Source organism: Camelina sativa, chromosome 3 (assembly GCF_030686135.1).
Source record: "Camelina sativa cultivar CO46 ecotype springtype chromosome 3, ASM3068613v1".
Taxonomy (NCBI): domain Eukaryota; kingdom Viridiplantae; phylum Streptophyta; class Magnoliopsida; order Brassicales; family Brassicaceae; genus Camelina; species Camelina sativa.
The window spans coordinates 211,230-233,975 of NC_141882.1; the positions used below are offsets into that span (position 1 = coordinate 211,230).

Here is a 22,746-nt window from a genome sequence, read left to right on the forward strand (position 1 = left end):
GATTAGATAGAATACTTACTATCTATACTCTTACTCTTATTAAAGGCGAGGGGAGGGATGTTATTACTCATCTAGTAGAACGAAATATACGACCGGCCGGGTAAAGCAGGTCACGAGACGGTACTCAGTGCATAGATCCAAATTATTTTGATACTTAAGCCTTTCGACCCACACGAAATATAACAATATATATTGAGATAGATAGATATGATGATGAAGGTGAGAGTGCCGGAATCAAACAATACCATTCCGGACTTGAGTTTGTCTAACAAATACTAATAAGACGGTTCTTGTTCGCAGCGTCGTACTCGTAATCATATACTGTATGTTATTATTATTTATTAGCTTACGACGGTGGGTGGGCCATTCAGAGCTTTGACGTGACCGAGGGTTTTGGAGGTCTAGCCTCTCTTAATAGAGCCTCTTGCGTTAACGATACAACCAGCTGTTTCACATATTCAAAACATAACCAGAATGAATTCAAAGATTTATTTATATATATCCAATTTGAAACCTTCGCAGTTTTGAGAAATATATGCCAGCTTTTATCATCTATCGCGTCCAAATATGTATATATATAAAGAGGATGCAAAAGAGTAGAGAGTACCTCTCCTTTTCTGTTGAACATTTCACCAGTGACAAATCCACGGGTCTCATGAGCGGTAGGACTGACAATCTGCAAGCGGCATCATCGTTGTGTAAGTGGCTGACGCTCAAACAGCAAACAAGTTATAAACAACTCTAAACCAATACTCATTTGGCTCACAAACAAGTTTAAGTCACTGAATTATAGTGGTTACTCCTCCCGTTGGTTCATTAAAGAAATCCATATTCGAGATCCCCAGCAATGGTGAAAATATTTTCTTACATAACAATAAAGACTTCTTAGAATTTTGTAACACTAATAATATGTATAACTACTAACATGTCTCGCTTAGCAAAACTCAATCTACTGGTACAATACTATAAGACTCCATTTGGCGTACTTCACTTAAACATGTATGTGATTTGATTTCTATGTTGTTTTTCTTTCTTTCACTAAAAAAAGAGCTCTGTAATGTTCACGGAAAAAATAAGGATAGAAAAAACTACCACAAATAGCAACCAGTCATCAGCCCTTAGAGGTCGGTGAAACCACATCCTACAAAACAAATGAGGAAAACTGAGTAAAAATAGCTACTGAAAACTTTTGTTTGGAAGATCCCTGCCGGAATAATGTCTCAAAGTAAATTAAAAATTAACACAAACACACAAACACCATCAAGAGAAAATAAAAACTTACGCATGGTCCAGGCTAAGTGAAGCGGATCTCAGGCCCTTTCTGCGGTGAGGGTTCAAACCAACACCAGAAAATATTAAATCCGAGGCAAATGCAACGACACATCTGCAAAACAACATGGCTTGCCAGATTAATTTGCTAAGAATGATAAATCGAATTTCAGAAAGAACGGCATACCATCAAATTTTCAATGCTATTAACAAAATTTGGCCTTTTAAGAGTCTCAACCAGACTCCAATTTATCAATTGGGATACTAAATCTAAAACACGTGATTCACTTGTCTCCAATCATTATTGCTTTAAAAGTCAAAAGGGCTGCTACCAAATGACAAAATTTTAGATGGCTACCCTGATTTACATAGATGGAGGTACTTACCGGTGCAAAGCCTGGTCATCAGAAAGCTTTCCCTTTGCTCTAAACCAATAGTTCAATCTGCCAGAAGACTTTGTAAGAAGAATCTTTTTTTTTTAAGGAATGCGGAAGTGTGGTAAGTGATGAGTTTCATGTGTAATCACATGAGCCATACAGTTTATCAGTTCTGCTTGCTCTCCTGGTGGAATGTATGAGGATATAAATGATATATTTACGTTGAGCTGTTACCTCGGAGGAGACTTCGTCTGATTTGTGGAATTGCTGGGATCACAAAATCGAATCTCTATAGGCCATGGAACAAAGTTTGCAGTGGCAACTTTGTTCCGGTAACTCCTGAAAAGAAAGAAACAATTGGGAGATTGGTCCAACTTGAGCTTCTGAAACAAGTTTTCAACTTTTCATACATTGGAAAACACTATCACTTACCTAGGTAAATGAGAATCAGTTATACGACGCTCACGCAACTCCTCCAGAGATAGAAGCTGCAGCAGATAATGGTGATAAAGGAAACGCTGACAATTTATTGGAAGCCCCTAGATCTAAAGAAATGATACCGTCTCAGGATCTGGCACGGTGGGTATGGTTGACTGCTGATGGTCAAATCCTTGTTGCTCTTTCTATGAAATTAATGAAAGAGACAATTTCAAAAGCAGTTTTCACAGTTTTGTGAAAGGCAATCCTCTCTTGGTGGCAGATTGACGTAGAGATGCATGAACTATCATGAAAGGAATAAAATGGAAAACCTGAAATGATGCCAACAAGATGAATATGATATTTCCTTTCTGAACTGCATCTACTCTTCGGGTGGCAAAGTTGTTCCCATCACGTATGCGGTGCACTTGGTAAATAATGGGGACTGCAGGAGTAACAAACTATGATCATTAGATGAATATAATAGCAGGCAAAAGAAAAGAAGAAAGCATCATTGGTGGCTGGCAAAGGGCACAGTGAAAATTAGGTTCATACTATCAATATCTCCAACGAGAAGAAAATAGGAGTGTAAACTGTGGACTATCTTCAGGAAATCAACAGTTTTTGATGCCGCAGCAAGTGCCTGTAAAAATGTTGGTAAGAAGAGACTTAGTAGCGTTAATGGTTATCACTGCCTGAAAATGACACATAACAAGCTATATATATGCACGCAAATCAGATCAGCAAGGTTTATAGAGACATAATGTAACCTTCCTAGAGAAAATGGCACACCTGTCCCATAAATTGTCCTCCGAAAACCTTTCCAAATTTGGGAGCATCAGGTAGTGTGATCCCCCTGAAGATATTCAACTACAAGAAAGAAGCACATAGAATAAGAGGGGATCAACCGCACATCATTTCCAAGCAATACAAAACTGACATAAAAGTGCTGACAAGAACGATGCTTGGATAAAGTTGACTAGAAAGAATTATAAAAAGAAGGGTAGTTGATAGATAAATAGAAAGCACAAGAAAAGTGAGAAGAAGAAAAGAAGAGCAGTGGGATGACCATACTTCTAAAGGGTCGAGTTGCAATATGCGTTCGACTAAAGAGCATTTGTCAACAGTGGTATCGGATTGCCAGATTGAATTAGTCTCAAGCAAAGGACAATAATCACGCGGCAACACCAAGCAAGTAAGCTGCAACGGAAAGGGACGAAAGAAAGCGTCAGCTCAAGGACACAGACAGAAGGGATGTATGAAAAGTCAGGTAACTCTCAAGGAAGCAAGGACAAGCACCTGGGACATAGCAACAATGTCTGCTGAATGAACGTTCCCAGAAATACCTGAGAGGAAAAAGAAAAAGAAAGAGAGATGGAAGCTGAATAATACTATCACCAAAAACGAAAGGTTCAATCAAAGTGGAAGAATGAATGTTAAAAATCTGACCAAGGCCAAAGTAATCAAATTGTTTCAAGAGGAATTCGGAACGGTTATCTTCCTCGGCTGGTCCGGAAACCTGAGCCTGCAAAAAAAAAAAGCAAGAATCAAAAAGAAAGTGTGATGGCAATGGCGAAGGAAGCTATGATAAAGATAAAAAAGAGAGGGAACGATGAGAAACAAAAACCTCTCCTTCAAAGATAAAGTAACATCCATCCCAAGTTTGATCTTCACGAACCACATAATCCCCTTTTCCTGCAATTATATTTTACAGAGAATGGCTGATGTAACGCACACACACACACACACACACACACACAAATAGGTATGTTATTGGTACAGGCTCTGCTCATAACTTGAATCGTTTCTAAACCGTGAAAAGCCAATTAAGCAGATATTAGATACTAAAGAGCTTCAATAAAATGACGAGAATTCAAAAGAGAAACAACAAAGGAAAAAACAAAAAAAAAACAGACCGTAACGTTTCAACAAAACAACTTGAGCGATTTTCCTGAGAGAAGAACTGGGCAATTTCTGAAGTAAAGGGACGTTTCCAAGGAACTCCACAACTGCAATCAATAACAACAGACTTTTCTGGATTAGGCCAACTTTGGATCCGGAGTATCTATCTCTATCTCACTCCTCCAAAAATTTTATTATAATCTCACTCCTAATTTATCTATACTCTTACCTGATTCGGTGTTCATGGCGGCGGATTCGGGTTGCCGGAAGAAATCGTCCCCCCTGGTTGCTTGCTGGTGTACTAGAAGAAGAAGAAGAAGAAGAAGAAGAAGATTGGTTGGCTTCGATTCGATTCGACCCGATGATAAAATTTGGTTATTAATCGTCTGCCCTCCGGTTTATGTATATCTGATACGTGGACTCGGTTCGATTTTGTTTTCCGTCACGTGATAAAAATGAAAATAATTAATTTAGCTACTGAAGTGAACAACACTTTCACAATATTCAACTCAATTTCTTCTGGTCAACAAAAACATGTAGTACAGTATATATATATATGGGTATATTATTATTTTGGGTCATTTCAGGGGGGACGATTTACATGTAGTACAGTATATACTACCCATTTTATTATTCATGTTTTGCTACCCGAATATTTTGCTGATAATGTTTTATCTTGGCCAATTAATGCCTGATGTAATGTTTTAAGCCACATATACGTACGTTTATTATTTCGAAAAGGAATTTACCAATATAGAGTATCTTTAACATGGAATATAATTACCCAATGCTATATCTCCAATGGAAGAATTGCTTAAGAAACCTATCCCACACAAAAATTTCCACACTTTTAACACAAATATGATTGTGTTTTGTGGATGTTAGTGAAAGGACATTATCCATGGAGCCACTACAGACCTTGAACATGGATCATCTTAACTTGTAAATGGAGGAGATACTCTCGTCTCTCGTAAAGTGTTCATACCGTCCTAAAAAGTATAATATCATTGAAAATAATAAACCGATTTACTAGACGTGTTGACCAAAACTCATGAAACAAACTCTAATAATGTTAAATCTATATATAATAACAATCCGAATAAATACGACCAATAGTTGTGTTTTTTCAATCGTACCTTTTGTATATTTTATGAAAAGTCGTGATGGTTCATTAAAACAGTTATTTATGAAAAGTTACGACTGTTTACTGTAGAGTTGTGTTCATTGGATTATTCATATCTTTTGAAATCTATACATATTTGTCTGTTTGAATTGTTTTGCCACGAAACAAAATAATATAAATTTTCAATCTCAATAGTTTTTACGGCTTCCTAAATTATTCTCTAGCATTCATTCTTTTAAAACTAAAGAAATTTTTCTAATTCTTGATTTAACAAAATATTTTTTGAATGATGAATCTAATTTACAACTTTTAGTTAATTTTAAATATAAAAATATCATAAAAATACCTAGAGTTTTTTTCCAACAGTTAGATGAATTATATAGTGAGTTATTGATTTTGACATTTCCAATATGGTAATAAAGATGTCTTCTATTTAAAAGCAGTTTATATTGATTATTAGGTAGAATCAAGTACAGACAGTTGCAATATTTTTAGTATTTTTGTGAAAAATTGTTTTTTTTGTTTTTTTGTTAACTCAAACAGTTGTATCTGTTCATTGTAGAGTTGTGTCTTTTCACTATATTTTATTCATATTTTTTTATCACAATTTTTTCGTTCTAACAGGTGTGTTTATTTAAATAGTCATGTCTTTTGAACTTTCTATATAATTGTCTCTTCATCAATAACTAACAAATCATAGTTCGTTGAAATAAAATTTCCGTTTCATGTTGAATTTAAATAAAAAAACATTATCTAATGTTATATTATAATCTTACTAAAATTTTAGAAATAATTATAGCAATAATAAAAATTAATAAAACTTACTATAGAATTTATAGTTGTGTCTATTTATCATAATTTATCGATCAAAACTATTTTAATATTTAAAATTTATTTTATCATGTTTTTGAAAGTTGTATATTAAATAAATTTTTAATTATAATTATTTAATAAAAATTACATTTACTCATTAGAACCATTAGTTCAATATTCTCAGTTAAGATCACTTTGTCACTATGATTTTTTTGATTGTAACTCTTTACCGTAATTCTTCATCAAATATCTTATATATTTATAGTACTTTAAACAATTTTTTTTGCAAAGTTACATCTATTCTACATAATATTTTTTGTTTATAAGTTTTCATTTTGATGGTTGTGTTTTTAGTAATAGTTCAGGTTTAATGTTTTTTTTGTTCAAATTCAGGTTTAATGTTTATGTTTTCAAACATTTATTACATTGAAATGATTTCATAATGAATAATTTTAAATTTTAGATTTTTTTACTTTTTTCTAAAATACTTCCCCGCGACATCGCGGGGAGTCTGAGTTATAGTAATACTAATATGAAAACTAGAAAGAAAAAAATGTAAACAATAGTAGTACTTTAGTAGTACTATAGAACATGCACGTTAGTGGAGAAAAGTGGATTTGTTGTCTGTTTTTGTCGGGTCACTCGTTATGCTCCATAACCGTGCATTTCAGCTATGATTAATGATTTTTTTCACTTAAACAAAATACTCTACTGGACTAGTATATAATTACTACTTTCAAATAAATCAGTGATTTTTTTTATTTTACGTCTAATAAATAAATAAAGAAATACTTGTGGCTGATGCTCGAGTTCCGGATCCCTCTTTTATAAAAGTAATCAATTACGTTGGACCTCTCCGACTCCTCTTTATGGTGAAAAAAATCATTTCAAGAACTTGTGAATGGAGAGATACTCTCATAAAGTTTACACCGCACCGTTCACAAACTCTCCTTTCATCAGTCTAGATATCCAAATAAATCATCAGTGATTTACTATTTTAGTGATGATTTTTCCAAAAGGGGGAGATCGTGTCGCTCGCACGTGGTGTAAAAACATTTACTATTTTTACCTATATATGGTACCATGTCTGCAACTGTGAATTGATAAATTTTGACCCTGCAGTCTCGACGATCGAGCTGTCTGCATGTCAGTGTAAAATAAAGAGCAACCAAAATTTTTAATGCATCTGTATTCTACAATCTCTTAATTTTTATTTTCCAAGCAAATATATTTTTGTTTTCACTATTACCTACTACATATATCTATATCTATTTTAAGTCTATTCACACTAATAAACTTTGTATACAAAATTTAAATACTATAAGTATTACAGTTTTTTTGTTCTCTTCTGTCTACGTACGTACTTGCTATAGATTGTACAAATTTGTAGGTGCACTTGCGGAGAATTTGGGGAATACTAAACAAAAAAAGGACATCAAGATTATATATATATATATATATATATATATATATATTCCTCGTTTTTGTCTCTTTTGGTTCGTTTACCTTACTTTTTTTTGTATAGAGTTCTTCAAGTCTTTTTTTTTTTTTTAATATCACACATGCATCTAGAGAGTGAAATCTTTCCAAGCGATTACCATGTATATATACATTTACTAAAATAACCCAAGGAAAATAACATACTGTATATACAATACATCATGTAAAAAAATAAGAATATTTATAGGATTATAACCTAGTCCTAGGAATATACAATACGTAGTCCTAGGATTATAACCTAGAACATTGGTTCTTAAAATATAAAAAAAATGTGTTTTCAAATCCATGACAAATATATTTCCAAAGTTTGGATCTCAGTTTCTGAAATTCATATTCTGTGTACTACTGTTTTTAATTACAGTTTTTTCCTCTTATATTTTACATTGTTTTCGTTACAATTAAACATTTTATTATCTTTATTGATACATTATATTTGGCATTCATTATGTTCTCTTAAAAATTTGATAGGTAACATCTTGTTACTATTATTGATATATAACAACTGATTGCAAGTACAGTATGTGTACTTAATTGTAACAGTAATTAAAAATTATTATTAAAAAAAAAAAAGAGAAAAACTAGCACAAGCTAGCTTTTGTCCCTACGGGAATAATTGTGTATTGAAGAAGAGAGTACGTATAGTCGTCTATCACTAAATAATGTGGGCTTCTTGTGTTGTAATGACACATCTAAAATTTATTTATTTCCACAGTGTTGTTTTATAGCAGCCTGATTGACTAATTTACTAGTAATTTATACTAATTCTTTGCGTTGTCATATTTCTTAGAACTTGTTATACAAATATCCTGTTACAAGAAAAATTAATAGATTACTATATGTAATAACTTAAACAGAATCTCTAATGTTGTCCTAGGATTAGTACTAATAAATGCATGCATGCAATAATAATTTAGTACAAATAAGATTACATAAATGAAATGGAATCACTGATTATACAAATAGTATTGGTTTCCACTTTCTTGCACTTCGAATAATTCCTATAAAGAGATCCCTACTTATAATTATTCAGTAAAGCATATTGTGTTGGAATACAATCCAAGTCCCACATCTCAAGTTTGAAGAAATTATCATTAATATATAAAGAGTTAGAGTCAATCTACTAATTACCAACTGGTTTTTAGTTGGAAGCCCAAGATAAGCCCAAAATTTAACATAGTATCAGAGCCCAAGGTTAAAATTCTGGTGGATCTAGAAAAGTGGATACGGACATGCCTCTTGTTAACCCGAGTAATGGGAGCCCAAGAAAGAGTTTATTATCGGTCCAAGTGTGATCGGTTCGAGATGGAGTTATTATCTCGAGGAGACGTGTTAATATCCCACATGTAGTTCTTGGTTTGAATGGGAAATTGTTGGAATACAATCCAAATCCCACATCTGAAGTTTGAAGAAATTATCATTAATATATAAAGGGTTATAGTCAATCTACTAATTACCAATTAGTTTTTAGTTGGAAACTTAAGATAAGCCCAAATTTAACATATTGGTTTAATACTTTCAACAACAAATAAATTCATATATATGATATACGAATAAAACTGCAGTGTCATAGAGGGAGAATTGAAGGAGAAAAAAAAAAGTGGAGAACATAATGTAATTAATATGCGTGAAAAGGGGGAAAATATTAATATGGGTGAAAGAGGGGAAAAAAATCTCTTAGTTAATGTAGACGTTATTTCAAATATATTATTAATTACCCAAGAAACCAAGATGTTGACCCCAATTCTAATCTCTCCATCTCTTTCTTCCTGTCTGAACCTAATAAATCAACTTTAAATACACACTCTCTAGTCTCTATATATATCGCCAGTGGGCTAAGCTGAGAATAGCAAGAAGCAAGACCATTATAAGAAGGTACAAACTTTAACACAGACTTCTTGGTTCACCTTTTTTTATTTTCTTCTTTTTAAGTTCGTTTTTAAACTTCAGGATCCATCTGTTTTTTTTGCAGTTTAAACTAGAAGACCTTCTGTTTCACAAAAATAAATAAAAATAATAATAAGTAATAACTATAAGACCTTCTATGTCTTCGACAATGGCGGATGGTGAAGAAGCTATTAGGAACATTAGGTTAAGAAAACAACTCGCAGTTGCTGTAAAAAGCTTGCAATGGAACTACGCAATCTTCTGGTCATCTTCACAAACACAATATGGGTAAATAACTTTTATTACTATGTGTTATTTTTGTCTCCTTAAAATTCTTGGTAATATGAACAAATTAACACACACAGATTTTAGAACTTGATCTCATCGTAGTTTGTCAAATCTAGGCATTGCTCTGTTCATCAAGAAATGATATCGCACACCTCTTAGTTTATATATAGTTGTATGCACGGAATTGCATGGGTTACTTTCATGATCGGATGACATATATTATATATAGGTTCTGATTGTCTTTTCCCTTGCATTTTTAATTACTATATATTTAATTGTAATGGGTTGTTTTGATGTGATTAGGGTTTTGGAATGGGGAGAAGGATATTATAATGGTGATATAAGAAAGAGGAAGAATAAGAGCTATGAAGCTGATTCTACGTATGGGTTGCAGAGAAGCAAGCAGCTCAGGAATCTCTATCTAATTATGCTCGAAGGAGACACTAAAATTACTACAACCCATGGTCATGGTCGTGATACTGATGATAAGACAAGTAGTAATGTAATGCTCTCAGCAGATGCTCTCTCTGATGAAGAATGGTATTACTTGGTTTGCATGTCCTACGTCTTCGCACCTGCCCAGTGGTTCGATCTCTCTCTCCCTGTAATTAACTCTCTAACTTGAATGCATTTCACACATCAAGTAATTATTATTTGTTGCTAGCCTATCAGTGGGTCATGACAACCTTGATATAAATGGATATTAAATATATTTGGATACAGAAATATAAAGAAAATTTATACCAAAAGATAACAGAGTAGCTAGTTGGTTTTTACCTATATATTAAGATATGTCATGCTATATATATTCGAATATAGAGTTTGTACTAGACCACTGCATCAAATATAAAACCTGTTTCAATAAATCATAAAGTACTTTAGACTTATCCTGGCCTCAAAAAAAAAGGGGGGGGGTAAATATTGTTTGGATATAGAAAAAGACTTAAAGAGATGTCAAAAAAAAACAAAGCCATATTTAATAGGATATGTATATAACAAAACTGATAGTAATTTTAAGAAGAATAGTAGCACTATTTAATAACTCTGTTTTAAATAACTTATTTTAATTTTTTTTTTGTTTGCCAATATCATTTAGCTTTTTTGCTGAATTGAATCTTAAGTTATATAGTACGTAACCTAATGCTTTGTTGAGCACAATATATATATTAGTTTACCTGGTAAAGCTTTGGCGACGGATGATACCATATGGCTTTGCAACGCACAACACGCAGAGACCAAACACTTCACTCGATCTTTGCTAGCAAGAGTATGACTCTACAAGCTTTTCTCACTGCAGTATTCTGTAATATCCAACTCTCACTCGTCTCTTCGTTCCATTTTTTTTTTCATGTGACGCTCCAATGGAATTTATTAGAGCGCATCCATTCAGGTACTTTAGGGCTATAATCAGAACTAAGTACTTCTTAACTAATTGTATAAATTACAAAATTTTGGAGATTAAATTGCACTAATCTTTTTGTCTTCTACAGACCGTTGTGTGTTTCCCTTACTTAGGCGGCGTGATTGAGCTTGGCGTCACAGATTTGGTAGCGCGCGTTTTGTATTTCTCAAATAACTTTTCCTTCACAGTTTATACACTCTAGTTTACCTACACACTCAACTCATATATGTGCTTTTCATGTTAAATGAAAAAAAAAAAAAAAGATTGCAGAAGATCCTAATCTGATTCAACATATCAAAGATTGCTTGTTGGAAACTTCAAATCCCGATTGCTCGGAGATGTATATCAGCGAAGGAAACTCGCAACACGTAAACCTAAAAGATGGGAACCTTCAGTTTTGGTCTAAACCAGATGAAGGCTTGCAATACAAGAAAACATTAGTTACCGTTCTGAGGTTTGCTACGAATAGACCAAAGAGGAAAGATCTTGCTTCATCTGATTTTGGCTCTACTTTCTTGCGTTGGAAGTCCCAGTCAGTTACTTCACACCCGAATAATCATCAGAAGCAGAGTAACGTGTTGTGGAAGATATTGCATGATGTCCCTCTGATGCACTATGCAGATGAGAAGAAAATGTTTCAGGCAGAAACAACTGGTCTGAATCAGCGTGTTTCAATGGAGTGCGATGATGATGACCCTTCAGATAAAAGCGAAGAGAACGAGAAGTTCAGTGTTCTCAAAACTATGGTTCCCACAGTTAATGAGGTAAGTAAGCATTTTCAATATTTTCTCGAACAATGACAATCATTCCCAAATCATCTGACATAAAACTCTGTTTTTAAATTCAGCTGGACAAAGCATCAGTTTTGAACAACACGATCAAGTATTTGCTGCAACTCGAAGCAAGAGTTAAAGAGTTAGAATCTCGTATGGGACAAATAAAGCCGACGATGAAGGAGAACATGCTTTCTGAATTAATCGAAGAGACATCAGAAACAGAGCAAGGAATGGTGAGAGATGAGACACACGTGAGAGTTAAGCTCACAGAAAGCGAAGTCTTTATCGAAGTAAGATGTCTCTATCGAGATTACATAGTTGCAGATATCATGGAAGCTGTGAGTAATCTCAACATGGATGCTTTCTCGATTGAGTCTCACAGTCACGATGGAGTGCTCGTATTAAATCTTAAAGCAAAGGTAAATACTAAAACGAATCTTCTCTGTAGGTTTTTTGTGCTTTCTTGAATAACACGGTACCTTTTGTGTTTCTTGTTTTTGTTCTTAATAGTTTCGTGGAGACGCGGTTACCTCAGTTGGAATGATCAGACGAGAGCTGAAGAGGCTAGCATGTGAAAACTAAATCAGAAACATTGATTTTAGTGAAAAATGAAGAAAACGTAGTACTTTTCTTCCAAAATAAATAGTAAAATCTAACATAATTTATTATTGTTATAGTAAATTATGGTTGATTTGTATTATAGTAAAAAATTTCCGATGTAATATTATTTTAGAAGTGTTTACTGAGCACTAGACGTTAACAATATTTTGCATTTCTACGTACAAATACAACGCATGATTTTGGATATCTCTATCTTATAAGTTATAATTAATGGTACGCACGTCTGTATCATCATGAACCATGCAAAATACAATTTCTCCTCCTTGATTACATTAATTTGTTGATCATGTGCTATAGTATAGAAATATGTTGTATTTGTCATAAAATTAATATATAATAATTATATTTGTTTATTCTGACCAAGATTAGTTGATTAGAGTTAATCGTGTAAGCTACATGGGTCCAAATCTAACCTCCGACCATGTGATAATTTCATAATATATAGTTCTAATTTATTTATGAAGCGTTGACACAATTAAATTTTTTAAAGTATATTCTATGGTGTGTTCCTATACCGACCATACATTTGATCAAAGTCAATAAGTGAAAGAGCTTATACAACTCGATAGAACACCAAAAAAAAAAACTTGTAGCTTTTCTCACATTTTGAATTAATTACGATCTTTACTAATACTGATTTGTTTTGGTTATGATTTAAATAATTGACTTTAATTCATTAAGCAAACACAATATATTTATTTGGGTTGATGATCATTAGAATGATATCATATATAAGAATGATAAATCATCGTAAATTATGAGGGGGATAACAACAATAAATGATGATTTTTTAGTTATTATTTCGGTCAGAAAAAGTGAATGATTAATGGGATTAATATATTAATCACCTTAATCATATAGTTACGATACTAATATTTCATATTGAAAAACATCTCTTGTAATAGCAAATACTTGTATAGTTCTATTAATTGTTAGAGAGGCACAAGTCGTCTTTTATAATTTTAATTAAAACAAATGAATTTATTTTTCCAAAGTTCCATATTGTTTTCAAAGTTTTTATATTCCGGTCACCGGTAATATTTATTATATTGGGTAGAAAAAAAAAAAAAAAAAAAAAAGAGCTTCAAGGGGAAAGAGAGAGATTTCTCATAAACGTTATAAAAGATTCAAATTTGAAATACTAAAATCTGCAGAAGCTTTAAAGGGTAAATCAAATAAAGACCGTTGCTTTTTTTCTTTTTCTTCTTATTCTTTAATTACATTTTTTCTTATTTGAAATTTCACCCTTTCAAGTTTCATCTTCAGTATCTGATCGATATAAGCGAAAGATATTTTATATAAAAAAAAATCAAAGAAAATCTTCGTGAAAATGTCGATAAACATTGTTGTAATATACTACAACTATAGGGTATTAATTTTTTTGGTTTTTCTTCTTTCTTTCTGTTTTGCTTTTTTTTTTTTTTGATTTTGGCACGCCTCTAGGCTTAACAACGGTCTCTCTGCTTTTGCCTTTTTTTTTTTTTTTTTTTTTTTTTTGGGTCGTAATACATTACTTTTGTTGCTAGTTTGTTCTTACTTTAATCTGTTAGATGGTCCTCGATATTTCACTATCCAAGAATCAGAAATTATTCCCTTCGGTTCAAATTTTCGGATTCATATTCTCTCAAGTTTTCTTTCCTCATCCATAAATCACGACGAAAGCTCTAATTATCTTCCATTATTACATTTTTCTCTTGAAAAAAACTAGAGATCAACAAAAAAGCAGAGGAATTTAAAAAAGAAAAAACAAATCTTTGAGAGTATGGAGAATTATTCAAATCCTGAAGAAAACGACGATGTCGGATCCATCGATCCAAATGATCAATCAGCATCTGAAACTCCGGTTTACTCGACGATGAGCACAGATTCCTTTGCTTATCATCGAACATGTTCTGAAACCTCAGGTGGCTTTTCAGACCAAATTGATGAAACCAGCAGCTTCTGCAGTGATGTCTCTCCTAGTGATTGGCCTGTCCCTGTCCTAACCGAATCCAAGTCTAGTAGCTCAAATTTTCTATCGGCCTTTATCGAAACGAAAAAGAATCATAACGAGCCTGAGGAGAATCTTGCGGTCCAAGAAATTTCAGGGCCAGGTTTTGTATTTCTCCGTCTCTCTATCTCTGTCTGTGTTTCCACTTTTGTCATAATCTTGAAACTACTATTCTCGGGTTTGTGCAGAATTAGAGACGATGAAGGAAAGATTCTCGAAGCTTCTGCTTGGGGAAGATATGTCTGGAAGCGGCAAAGGGGTTTGCACCGCAGTTACAATCTCAAACGCTATTACCAATCTTTATGGTAACTAGAAGCCTCACAGTTTTTTTCTTTTACTTTTAAACTAAGCCATCTATAGAATTCTGTAACTAATTGTGTGATTCCGAGATTGCAGCTACTGTTTTTGGACAGAATCTAAGATTAGAGCCACTGGAGATAGAGAAGAAGGCAATGTGGAAGAGAGAAATGAATTGCCTTCTCTCTGTATGTGACTATATTTTCGAGTTTATCCCAAAGTCACAGAACCTAAGCAATGGAGCCACTGTTGAGGTAAACAAGATTGTTGCCTTATAATACCTGAAATATAATTCTAAAAAGTTCTTGCCGTTGTTGTCAGGTAATGGAGAGTAGACCAAGAGCAGATATCTACATCAATTTGCCTGCACTCAGAAAACTAGATTCCATGCTTATGGTAGTTGCTCTGAACCCTTATACATGAAGATTAGTTGTATAAGCTTTTATCGGTTATTTAAGGTCATCTTTTTTCTTTTCTTTTTTGTTTTGTTTGTTTGCAGGAAGCATTGAATAGTTTTCAAAAGACAGAGTTTTGGTATGCAGAAGAAGGAAGCCTGTCAATGAAGTCAACAACGCGTTCTGCAACTGGATCCTTCAGGAAAGTGATTGTACAGAGGAAAGAAGAGAAATGGTGGTTACCGATTCCTCTGGTTCCATCAGAAGGTTTGTCAGAGAAAGCAAGGAAACAACTTAAGAGCAAGAGAGAGAGCACTAACCAAATCCATAAAGCTGCTATGGCAATCAATAGCAGCATCCTTGGTGAAATGGATATCCCAGCTTCTTACATGGCAAATCTTCCAAAGGTGTGCTCATTGTCAACAAATGCTCTTTTTTTTTTGAACACTAGGAGTCAGCTTTTGAATTCTTTTTTTTTTTTTTTTTTTTGGCATTTGCAGAGCGGAAAAGCGAGCACAGGAGATTCAATGTATCGACAGATGACGAGTTCAGGGAGGTTTTCACCAGTAAAGCTGCTAGATGGTCTCAAGATTGAATCAGAACATGAAGCTCTTCAGTTGGCAGATAGAGTAGAAGCTTCAATGTACACATGGAGACGCAAAGCTTGTCTCCACAATTCCAAGTCTTCGTGGAATATGGTGAAAGATCTAATGTCAAATACAGAGAGATCAGACAAGAACTATGCTTTGGCAGAGAGAGCAGAGTCTTTGCTTTTCTGTTTGAAACAACGGTACCCAGAGTTGTCTCAGACATCATTGGATATATGCAAGATCCATTACAACAAGGTAAGAACACACAAACAAAAGTGGCTTAATTCATATCATTGATTTTTGTGATTAAAAAACAGTTTTTGATATATTTATTTTTGTGGTTTGCTGCAGGATGTTGGAAAAGCTGTGTTAGAGAGCTATTCAAGAGTTCTTGAAGGTTTAGCTTTTAACATAGTTGCTTGGATTGATGATGTTCTCTATGTAGACAAAACAGTGAGAGGAGAAGAGGAATTATAATTACATACTTGAATTTCTTCTTGTCTCCCTCTAGCAGCTCCATTGTAAATTACTGAATTAGGTAAAACCGACATATCTTCTTATTTCTCTTCAAGTCAAGTAGTCAACCATGACTTCTTCCACTAGTTCATTTAGTATCAACTCGCTAATCTCAAAGCCAATCCACTCAACCTCACATCTGGTGTCTAACCAGCTCTTGGGTTTATCCATGTCTTCTCTAACTCTATCGTCCAACAACCAAGGGAGTTGCATTGGCAAGAGACGACAATAAACATTTTCTTGTACCTCGCTAACGATGCTTTCCACGCTAGAGGCAGCCAAGGCTTGGGTTCTGGGTTCAACAAAGGAAACCTATTGAGGAAACCTGCAGAATTCGAAGAGAACTTCGTTGATGCTGTCGAAGAGGAGGTCATGGTCTACACAAAGCTTGTTTGGATATAATGGTATGTTGCTGATTATTGCCGGACAAAGAAGCTGGTCAGAGTAATCTGTTATCAGATACAGCTCTTCCCAATTTGAGTCTATTGCATCCAACACCTCTTTTACGTACTTAAACAATGCTTCTTTGTCATCCATACCACGGTTCTCTTCTTGCAATTGGTTACGCGGAGGTTGTTGTATCTTTGCTTCACCTGAGTATTGTCAAAGATGAGTCAATGTTAGTGCATACCTCTTGAAGAGTTCAAGAATATAAGCCCAGTAAGCATTAATTGGATCTTCTTTCTATACTTCTTGCTGGATTTATTTCATATTCAATGAATAGTGGCTGGGATGGTGATGAGGACACAGAGAGATGAGACAGTAGTGTCTGTTAAAAGGAAACAGAAGCAACCAAATAAGTTTATAGCAGTACTTCTCTGTCATGATCAAAATTTGCATAGAATAAAAATGAACTTGCCTCTTCCAAGATTCCACCCTCATGAGCTTCAACTTTTGACATCTCATCAACAATCTCATCTCCTTCTATCGGTGAAGCAGAGTCTATCTCTTTGATAGTTAAGGAATTATCTGCAGCAGAGTCGCAAAGAATCATTGGATAAAAATAATAACGTATTGTATCTCTAAAAAATGGGAGAAAATGTAAACTACCTGCAACTGTTTCAGAGTTCATGAAATCGTCTGAAGTAGAAGATCTCGATAGCACGGTTGAATTCTTGTCCCATACTCTTCCTGGGCTGCTGAAAGGAGACGAATCCTCGGGAAGGGATAATACGATCCTACTTTGATTTCCTACCATCTCAGAGAGATGTTTCTCGTTGTCGTAGTGTTCTTGATGATGAGATCTCTGTCGAGATATCGAAGTCATGCGCTCGAGAAAGAAATGATCTTTGGTTGACAAACTCTTCTGAAAGCTTTTCTTCGTTTCCAGCAATCTGTGGTGGTGGTGCCGCGGTTTCTCTTTTCTGATTGCATGTTTCAGCTTCCTCATGATCTCAGAGAGAAACAAATGCAAAATCTTGGCTTTGTGCCTTATCATCATACGAGAATCTTCAGATATGCTATGTTCATCTTCTTGTGCTGACCTCTTCTTCCTCCTTCTGAAAAAACCAGATATCCAGCCTAAATGATGATCTCTCTCTTGTCTTTTCGAGCAGAGCTTTTCTTCCACATGGCTGCTTTCCATTGACATTTCAGATATTGGCACTGTCTTATGATTTATAAAGCTTTACAATCTCAGATCTTTTAAAAACAAACAACAAAATATTTAAAACCCAAAACTTTTTGACGATGAGACTTTAGTTTACTAAGAAACAGAGGAAATTCTTCAGCAAGAAACTGATTGATCAGCATTGTATGTGTGTAAACAAATCTAAATACAAAATCTACTGTTATTTAACATTTTCTTTTACCTATTTAATATTCTAGCAGGATAACGCATTATTGATTCTTGTTTTATAATCAAATTTGGTTGAAAGTATTTCAAACTTTAGTATCAATCTGATCTTAAGTAATCTATTCAAAACTCCAAAAAATAAATAATATATGATTCTTTGTATTAGAGTGAAAAAAAAAAAAGAAGAAGTTGGAAATAATCTAACATTGGTAAGAAGAATCTAGTTTAGATTGGATAATGATGAAATCAAGTAACTTCTGATTTTAAATATATTTCTTTGATTTTTAATTAAAAAGCACCATATTTGTCTAATGTATTTATTTGATTTTTAATTTAAAAGATCCATATTGGATATCCTAACTTTTTGTTGATTATTTTTTCTTAATTACTTATTTGATGAACCTGTCATACCTCCAATTTATTGAAACAGATTAGTTGTGAAATTTTGAATGAGAGAAAACCTTTAAACATAGTGATAATTTATTACTATAAGAACATGCTTTTAAATATTGATCCAATTATCTGTTTCCATGTCATATTTTTTTCCCCCTCCCCTTATGTCATCATAACTTATAACAGTAAAATTTAAGAAATAGAACTCACTAAATTTTACAAAATAATACCATACTGATAAAGATTGTGCTATACTGAAAGTTCAATAAAATTTTAATGTCACAACTGTGAAAATCTATCCAATTAATATCATCTTAATCATGCTTTAGCCTTTTAGATATAGAAACAGAGGAGCGTAGCTCTTACTCCTAACTTACCTCGATTTCAGTTAATAATTATGGGGTTACCGAACTTCCTCTTTGTCCTCCTTGCTGTCCTCAGAATTCTTTCAGTTTCCTTCTCTGCGTCCCATTCGAATTTAGCTCCTGAAGTGACCATACATAGTTTCAAAACACAGCTTTGTAATTTAACATGTGAACATCTTGTTACTTTTATATACCACAAGATAGAATTATGAGTTCTCCATTGGTTCCAGAAGAATCATGTTTAGGAATTTTCATACCTTTGGTGTTCCCGTCAATCAAGCATGAAAAGCCTCCATCGATATCTTCATCTGAATCTATGATAACACTGCATTGTTCAAACTGCATGAAATGAATTGCACATTGCTTAGATTTTGAGCAAGTTAAAACGCTTGTTCTATGATAGCTGACCAATGAAAAAATCCAGCCCAATACCTGCGTTCCAGTGCCTTCTGATTTTACTGACTTTCCTGCTGCTCTTTTCTTGAACATACTCTGTTTTGGTTTCACCGTCTTCCAAGATCCCACTTGTATCTCTGGGGATAAATATGTTTTCACAGCTCTGGCTGGTGCGTTAGATGGACTGTGAATGCAAGATAAGCATTTCTGTAACTATCTTTGGCATAAAAAAGGGTAAAAAAGGGTACAAGTAGCATAGCTTGTTTGACCTACTTTCTGGGAAGCTGCGGTTGTTTTGTTTTCAGTGTAGTATTACAATAGGAATTGCTCTGCAATTTATTTTTCATGTGTTAGTGACAGCTGAGCATATAAACAAAATGGAATTTCGAAGAGTGGAAATGTTTACTGTAATAGAGTTTATTACCTTGGTTGCTGGGCCGCGCTGATCTGGCAAGTTTTCCTTAGCCTGTTGTTTAACAAAAGCCACATTAATTGCTGGAATTTTCAACCTAGCTAGCAATGACATGGAAAGCAAAAGACTCTCACTTGTGGTGCTGTTGGAACCTGAACTCTTGCCTCAGGCATCTTTGAGCTCCCCAAAACCTACAAGAGATTTTGGTGGTGGTAATCAAAGCATACATGTTTTTTAATTTAATTCTAAAAGGTCGAGAATTTAGAGTTACCTTGGCTGCTGGACCGCGCTGCTCAGGCAGGTTTTCCTTAGCCTGAGGTTTAACAAAGGCTACATTAATTGCTGAAATTTATGGCTAATAGAGCATAGACATGGAAAGAACGAGAAACGACCTGCACTTGTGGTGCTGTTGGAACCTGAACCCTTGGCTCAGACATCTTCAAACTAGCCAAGACCTATAAGAGTGTTGGTAGTGAGAATTAAAGCATTACATGTCCATAAGTCTGAAGATTTATGACAATCCGATATGACACACAGGCTCTGCTAAGATTGATAAAAATGTATACTCATTTTATTTACAACACTGATGTTGTTACCTGAATCTCTCTGGTGAACGTGTGACAGATTTCCCTTTGTATTCTCTGCATAGCGGAATCTACTTGCTCTGGGATAGCTGTTAGCATCAGAGAGATATTCTGTAGCTTCTCCTGATTGGGATCATTGCTGAATTCCTCTAAAATAGATTTAACACCTCCAACAAGACTAGCTTTAGCATCTGCTTGATCCTTCATCTGCTTGCCAATTATTTATGTATGTTAATAAGTTAATCCATTTGCACAAGGTCGATAAAGAAACAAGTAAAAAATGCAAATATTTGCTTTTACCAGCTGCTGTAGTGAAGTGTCTTGGAGAATCAACTTTTGCTGTAAGCGTTCAGCTGCAATAAACAGAAGAAACCATAAATCTAGCTAAGTATCAATTTAGACCTTCACATGGAGTATTGAGGAATTAAGAGTCATTGTTCATGGTGTGATCAACGGTCAAGTGAAATGGTCTTCAACAAACTGATAAATCTATTGGAAACAATGTCAATCTGTAAAATTGCTCTTGTCAATATCACGTTCCTAAAGGAGTAAGATCAGCTTTTAACAAATCATGTTTGGCTAAACAAATGAGAATCCAAGGGAATACACTATCCTAAACCCCCTAGTCTGCTTCTTGCCTATGTGGTTGCTACATACTTTGAGAACAGAGCGAATTTGGCATATTCAAATAAATGTGTTCTGGTGTACTTAAAATGAGACAATCATAGAACTCACTTTCAAGAAATACTTCTTTAGTTCCTCTGTTGGCCTGCATGATGTCGCTCTGAATTGAATCTAACATCATTCCTAACCTGCTCAAAGAAGTTTCCATCATCCCGAACCGTTGCTCAAGTTCTTCACTGATCTGAGCTGCAAAGCGACAAATGAAGAAAAGTTGAATCAAATTAGGAGCGAAGCCACCGCAGTGAGAATAATCCCAAGCTAGTTTCTGGTGTACTTACATTTATTAGACTCACCAACTGAAGCAGAACTCAACCTTCTAGTAAGACCGCTGGAAGGTCTCGATGCTGCCAACTGACTATCATCTCGTCTATGATTATGATTGATTGGGGGTAAGCAACTGACCTTCTTCAAAGAATAGTCTCGTTCCTGAGAACTAAATCTCTGTAGCAGCACAAAAGTGTAATCAATTTATTTAACATTGAAGATAACTCAAGTAGTCGTCCCATGAAGGACGTTTAGGCTAAGTAGCTAAACCTGATCGTTGAGGTCTTCGAAAGAAGTCTGAGTCATCTGAGAAAAGCCACAACCACGCTGAGACGAAGGTCCCTGAGAGAAGGACTGCTGTGACTGCTGTGATCGAAGCTGCTGAGATGCTTGTGGTTCAGCTGATCTCCTACTAAATAGATAAACAGATAAAATTCGAAAGAGAAAACGTAATCAGTAGCCAATAACAGATAAACATATACAGATCAAAGAACCTCGTCTCCAGTCACAAATCAGATCCGGAAGCGGATAATCCCAAAAATAAATTTAAAAAAAAAAAAAAAACCCTAAACCATGAAAATCGATCAAATCAAAGTTCGTTAATGTAATATTGTTCGTGTGAAAGAGAAGGAGAAGAGATATATAGAAGCGAAATCGAACCTTAAATTAGGAGGAAAAACAGATATAGATTTCAGATCGTAGGCTTTGTTCATATTCATCTTCATCATAGAGCAGACGAGTACACAGCTCTTGTTCAAAATTTCACGATAGTGTGATCAATCGATTATGAACTTTAAGCTAGAGAGAGAGAGAGAGAGAGAGAGAGAGAACTCGAACCCAATTTTGAATTTTAAAAAGATCGATAGAGACTAGAGAGAGAGAGAGAGTTGAGGAATTATTTTTTTTTTTTTTTTTTTTGTTGTTGTTGCTGTTGTGGTAAAAGAGACGATTTTAGAGGTGATGAAGCCCATGGACTGTGTATAAACGGCCCATCTCCAAGACGTATTAAGAAAACAAACGTATATAACAACAAATTCGAAAGTGACATGCCTAATAACAAAAACTTAAAATTGAACGCTGCCATGCCAATCACTATTTTGTTGTACTGGATGTGACATGCCAAGTGATGTTTGTACACACACACCACACACTAAATGCATTACACAAACGTTAACAACCAAACACTGTATATATTCTTTGATATTTCCATATTCAGTTTTCGACTGTATTACATATACTAATAAGTAAATAACCAAAAAAAACAAAAAAACTTATAGTAAAACAAATAATTTTCCAACATCAATCCAGTAATTTAAACCCCAACTTTTTCCATTTGGAAAACATAAAAAATTGACTAGTTAAATTTCTTTAGTCACCTTGACTTGTCGATTCTAGAACATCCTGGCCTCATATTTATTAGATTTAAAACCGGCAGTGAGGTCAACAATTTTATAAAAACAAACTTGATATATAAGTAGTAGAAGTGTCAACGAAATTTCTCCGCATAAAAACATTTATTTCCGACATTTAATCACAGAAACTTAATGTCCAAGTGTGGAAGGACCCCATTAATCTTTACACTAGGATTCCCGGAGACTTCAGATATAAGCGTCAAGTGTTCTCAACTGCTCTCGCTTGATTTAAATAATCTGACCCAAAGCCATTGACCGATAAATTAACACGTAAATAGTCC

The 22,746-nt window shown here is 34.3% G+C and overlaps 4 protein-coding genes and 1 pseudogene across 10 annotated transcripts; 2 read left to right on the forward strand and 3 right to left on the reverse strand.

Annotated features, from left to right (window-relative positions):
• Positions 1-176: 176 nt before the first annotated feature.
• LOC104758665 (acyl-CoA hydrolase 2) lies at positions 177-4,441 on the reverse strand. Of its 2 annotated transcripts, none has more exons than XM_010481574.3 (17): positions 4,195-4,441; positions 3,980-4,072; positions 3,691-3,758; positions 3,513-3,588; positions 3,363-3,409; positions 3,138-3,263; positions 2,856-2,933; positions 2,619-2,706; positions 2,396-2,508; positions 2,207-2,269; positions 2,079-2,134; positions 1,881-1,985; positions 1,656-1,712; positions 1,283-1,384; positions 1,093-1,141; positions 608-676; positions 177-445 (listed from the first exon to the last, which is right to left on the reverse strand). In XM_010481574.3, exons 1-17 carry the CDS (start codon positions 4,208-4,210, stop codon positions 368-370), a joined length of 1,284 nt encoding a protein of 427 aa, XP_010479876.1. In that variant the 5' UTR covers positions 4,211-4,441; the 3' UTR covers positions 177-367. The 2 variants fall into 2 exon arrangements, with proteins under 2 accessions (XP_010479876.1, XP_087363650.1); XM_087507524.1 differs by having other exon boundaries at positions 2,834-2,933; positions 4,195-4,342.
• A 4,934-nt stretch (positions 4,442-9,375) lies between these two features.
• Positions 9,376-12,497, forward strand: LOC104778515 (transcription factor MYC1-like). The gene is made up of 8 exons (XM_010502972.3): positions 9,376-9,573; positions 9,877-10,158; positions 10,744-10,840; positions 10,949-10,963; positions 11,064-11,120; positions 11,239-11,739; positions 11,823-12,170; positions 12,262-12,497. The coding sequence occupies exons 1-8, from the start codon at positions 9,443-9,445 to the stop codon at positions 12,331-12,333; spliced, it is 1,503 nt and encodes a 500-aa protein (XP_010501274.2). The 5' UTR covers positions 9,376-9,442; the 3' UTR covers positions 12,334-12,497.
• Positions 12,498-13,615: 1,118 nt separating this feature from the next.
• Positions 13,616-16,215, forward strand: LOC104758685 (rop guanine nucleotide exchange factor 2-like). The gene is made up of 7 exons (XM_010481594.3): positions 13,616-14,465; positions 14,551-14,667; positions 14,759-14,913; positions 14,981-15,055; positions 15,159-15,461; positions 15,555-15,899; positions 15,996-16,215. The coding sequence occupies exons 1-7, from the start codon at positions 14,135-14,137 to the stop codon at positions 16,119-16,121; spliced, it is 1,452 nt and encodes a 483-aa protein (XP_010479896.1). The 5' UTR covers positions 13,616-14,134; the 3' UTR covers positions 16,122-16,215.
• On the reverse strand, positions 16,043-17,751 carry LOC104738624 (uncharacterized; annotated as a pseudogene). The gene is made up of 4 exons (XR_015594729.1): positions 17,211-17,751; positions 17,020-17,129; positions 16,851-16,929; positions 16,043-16,753 (listed from the first exon to the last, which is right to left on the reverse strand). The product of XR_015594729.1 is annotated as an uncharacterized LOC104738624 (transcript).
• On the reverse strand, positions 17,595-22,044 carry LOC104758700 (putative recombination initiation defects 3). 5 transcript variants are annotated; one of them, XM_087507532.1, is made up of 15 exons: positions 21,714-21,977; positions 21,324-21,465; positions 21,068-21,230; positions 20,841-20,975; positions 20,406-20,458; positions 20,118-20,312; positions 19,914-19,976; positions 19,793-19,834; positions 19,656-19,712; positions 19,534-19,575; positions 19,383-19,438; positions 19,146-19,293; positions 18,971-19,052; positions 18,726-18,833; positions 17,595-17,734 (listed from the first exon to the last, which is right to left on the reverse strand). In XM_087507532.1, exons 1-14 carry the CDS (start codon positions 21,779-21,781, stop codon positions 18,733-18,735), a joined length of 1,347 nt encoding a protein of 448 aa, XP_087363658.1. In that variant the 5' UTR covers positions 21,782-21,977; the 3' UTR covers positions 17,595-17,734; positions 18,726-18,732. The 5 variants fall into 5 exon arrangements, with proteins under 5 accessions (XP_087363658.1, XP_087363659.1, XP_087363660.1 ...); XM_087507533.1 differs by having other exon boundaries at positions 17,627-17,765; XM_087507534.1 differs by having other exon boundaries at positions 17,631-17,769.
• Between the last annotated feature and the right edge of the window lie 702 nt (positions 22,045-22,746).

Excerpts from the sequence above, each read along its gene's own strand:
- LOC104758665 (XM_010481574.3), bottom strand. Across the intron at positions 2,934-3,137 it reads TGCAACTCGACCCTTTAGAA|TTGAATATCTTCAGGGGGAT; the intron begins GTATGGTCATCC and ends TCTTTCTTGTAG. Across the intron at positions 677-1,092 it reads ATGACTGGTTGCTATTTGTG|ATTGTCAGTCCTACCGCTCA; the intron begins GTAGTTTTTTCT and ends TGCCGCTTGCAG.
- LOC104778515 (XM_010502972.3), top strand. The coding sequence starts at position 9,443 with ATGTCTTCGACAATGGCGGATGGTGAAGAAGCTATTAGGAACATTAGG. Across the intron at positions 9,574-9,876 it reads TCTTCACAAACACAATATGG|GGTTTTGGAATGGGGAGAAG; the intron begins GTAAATAACTTT and ends TGATGTGATTAG. Across the intron at positions 12,171-12,261 it reads TATTAAATCTTAAAGCAAAG|TTTCGTGGAGACGCGGTTAC; the intron begins GTAAATACTAAA and ends TGTTCTTAATAG.
- LOC104758685 (XM_010481594.3), top strand. The coding sequence starts at position 14,135 with ATGGAGAATTATTCAAATCCTGAAGAAAACGACGATGTCGGATCCATC. Across the intron at positions 14,914-14,980 it reads GCAATGGAGCCACTGTTGAG|GTAATGGAGAGTAGACCAAG; the intron begins GTAAACAAGATT and ends CGTTGTTGTCAG. Across the intron at positions 15,462-15,554 it reads ACATGGCAAATCTTCCAAAG|AGCGGAAAAGCGAGCACAGG; the intron begins GTGTGCTCATTG and ends TGGCATTTGCAG.
- LOC104758700 (XM_087507532.1), bottom strand. The coding sequence starts at position 21,781 with ATGATGAAGATGAATATGAACAAAGCCTACGATCTGAAATCTATATCT. Across the intron at positions 20,976-21,067 it reads AGTTGGTGAGTCTAATAAAT|CTCAGATCAGTGAAGAACTT; the intron begins GTAAGTACACCA and ends GTCGCTTTGCAG. Across the intron at positions 19,439-19,533 it reads AGCGCGGCCCAGCAACCAAG|AGCAATTCCTATTGTAATAC; the intron begins GTAATAAACTCT and ends AATAAATTGCAG.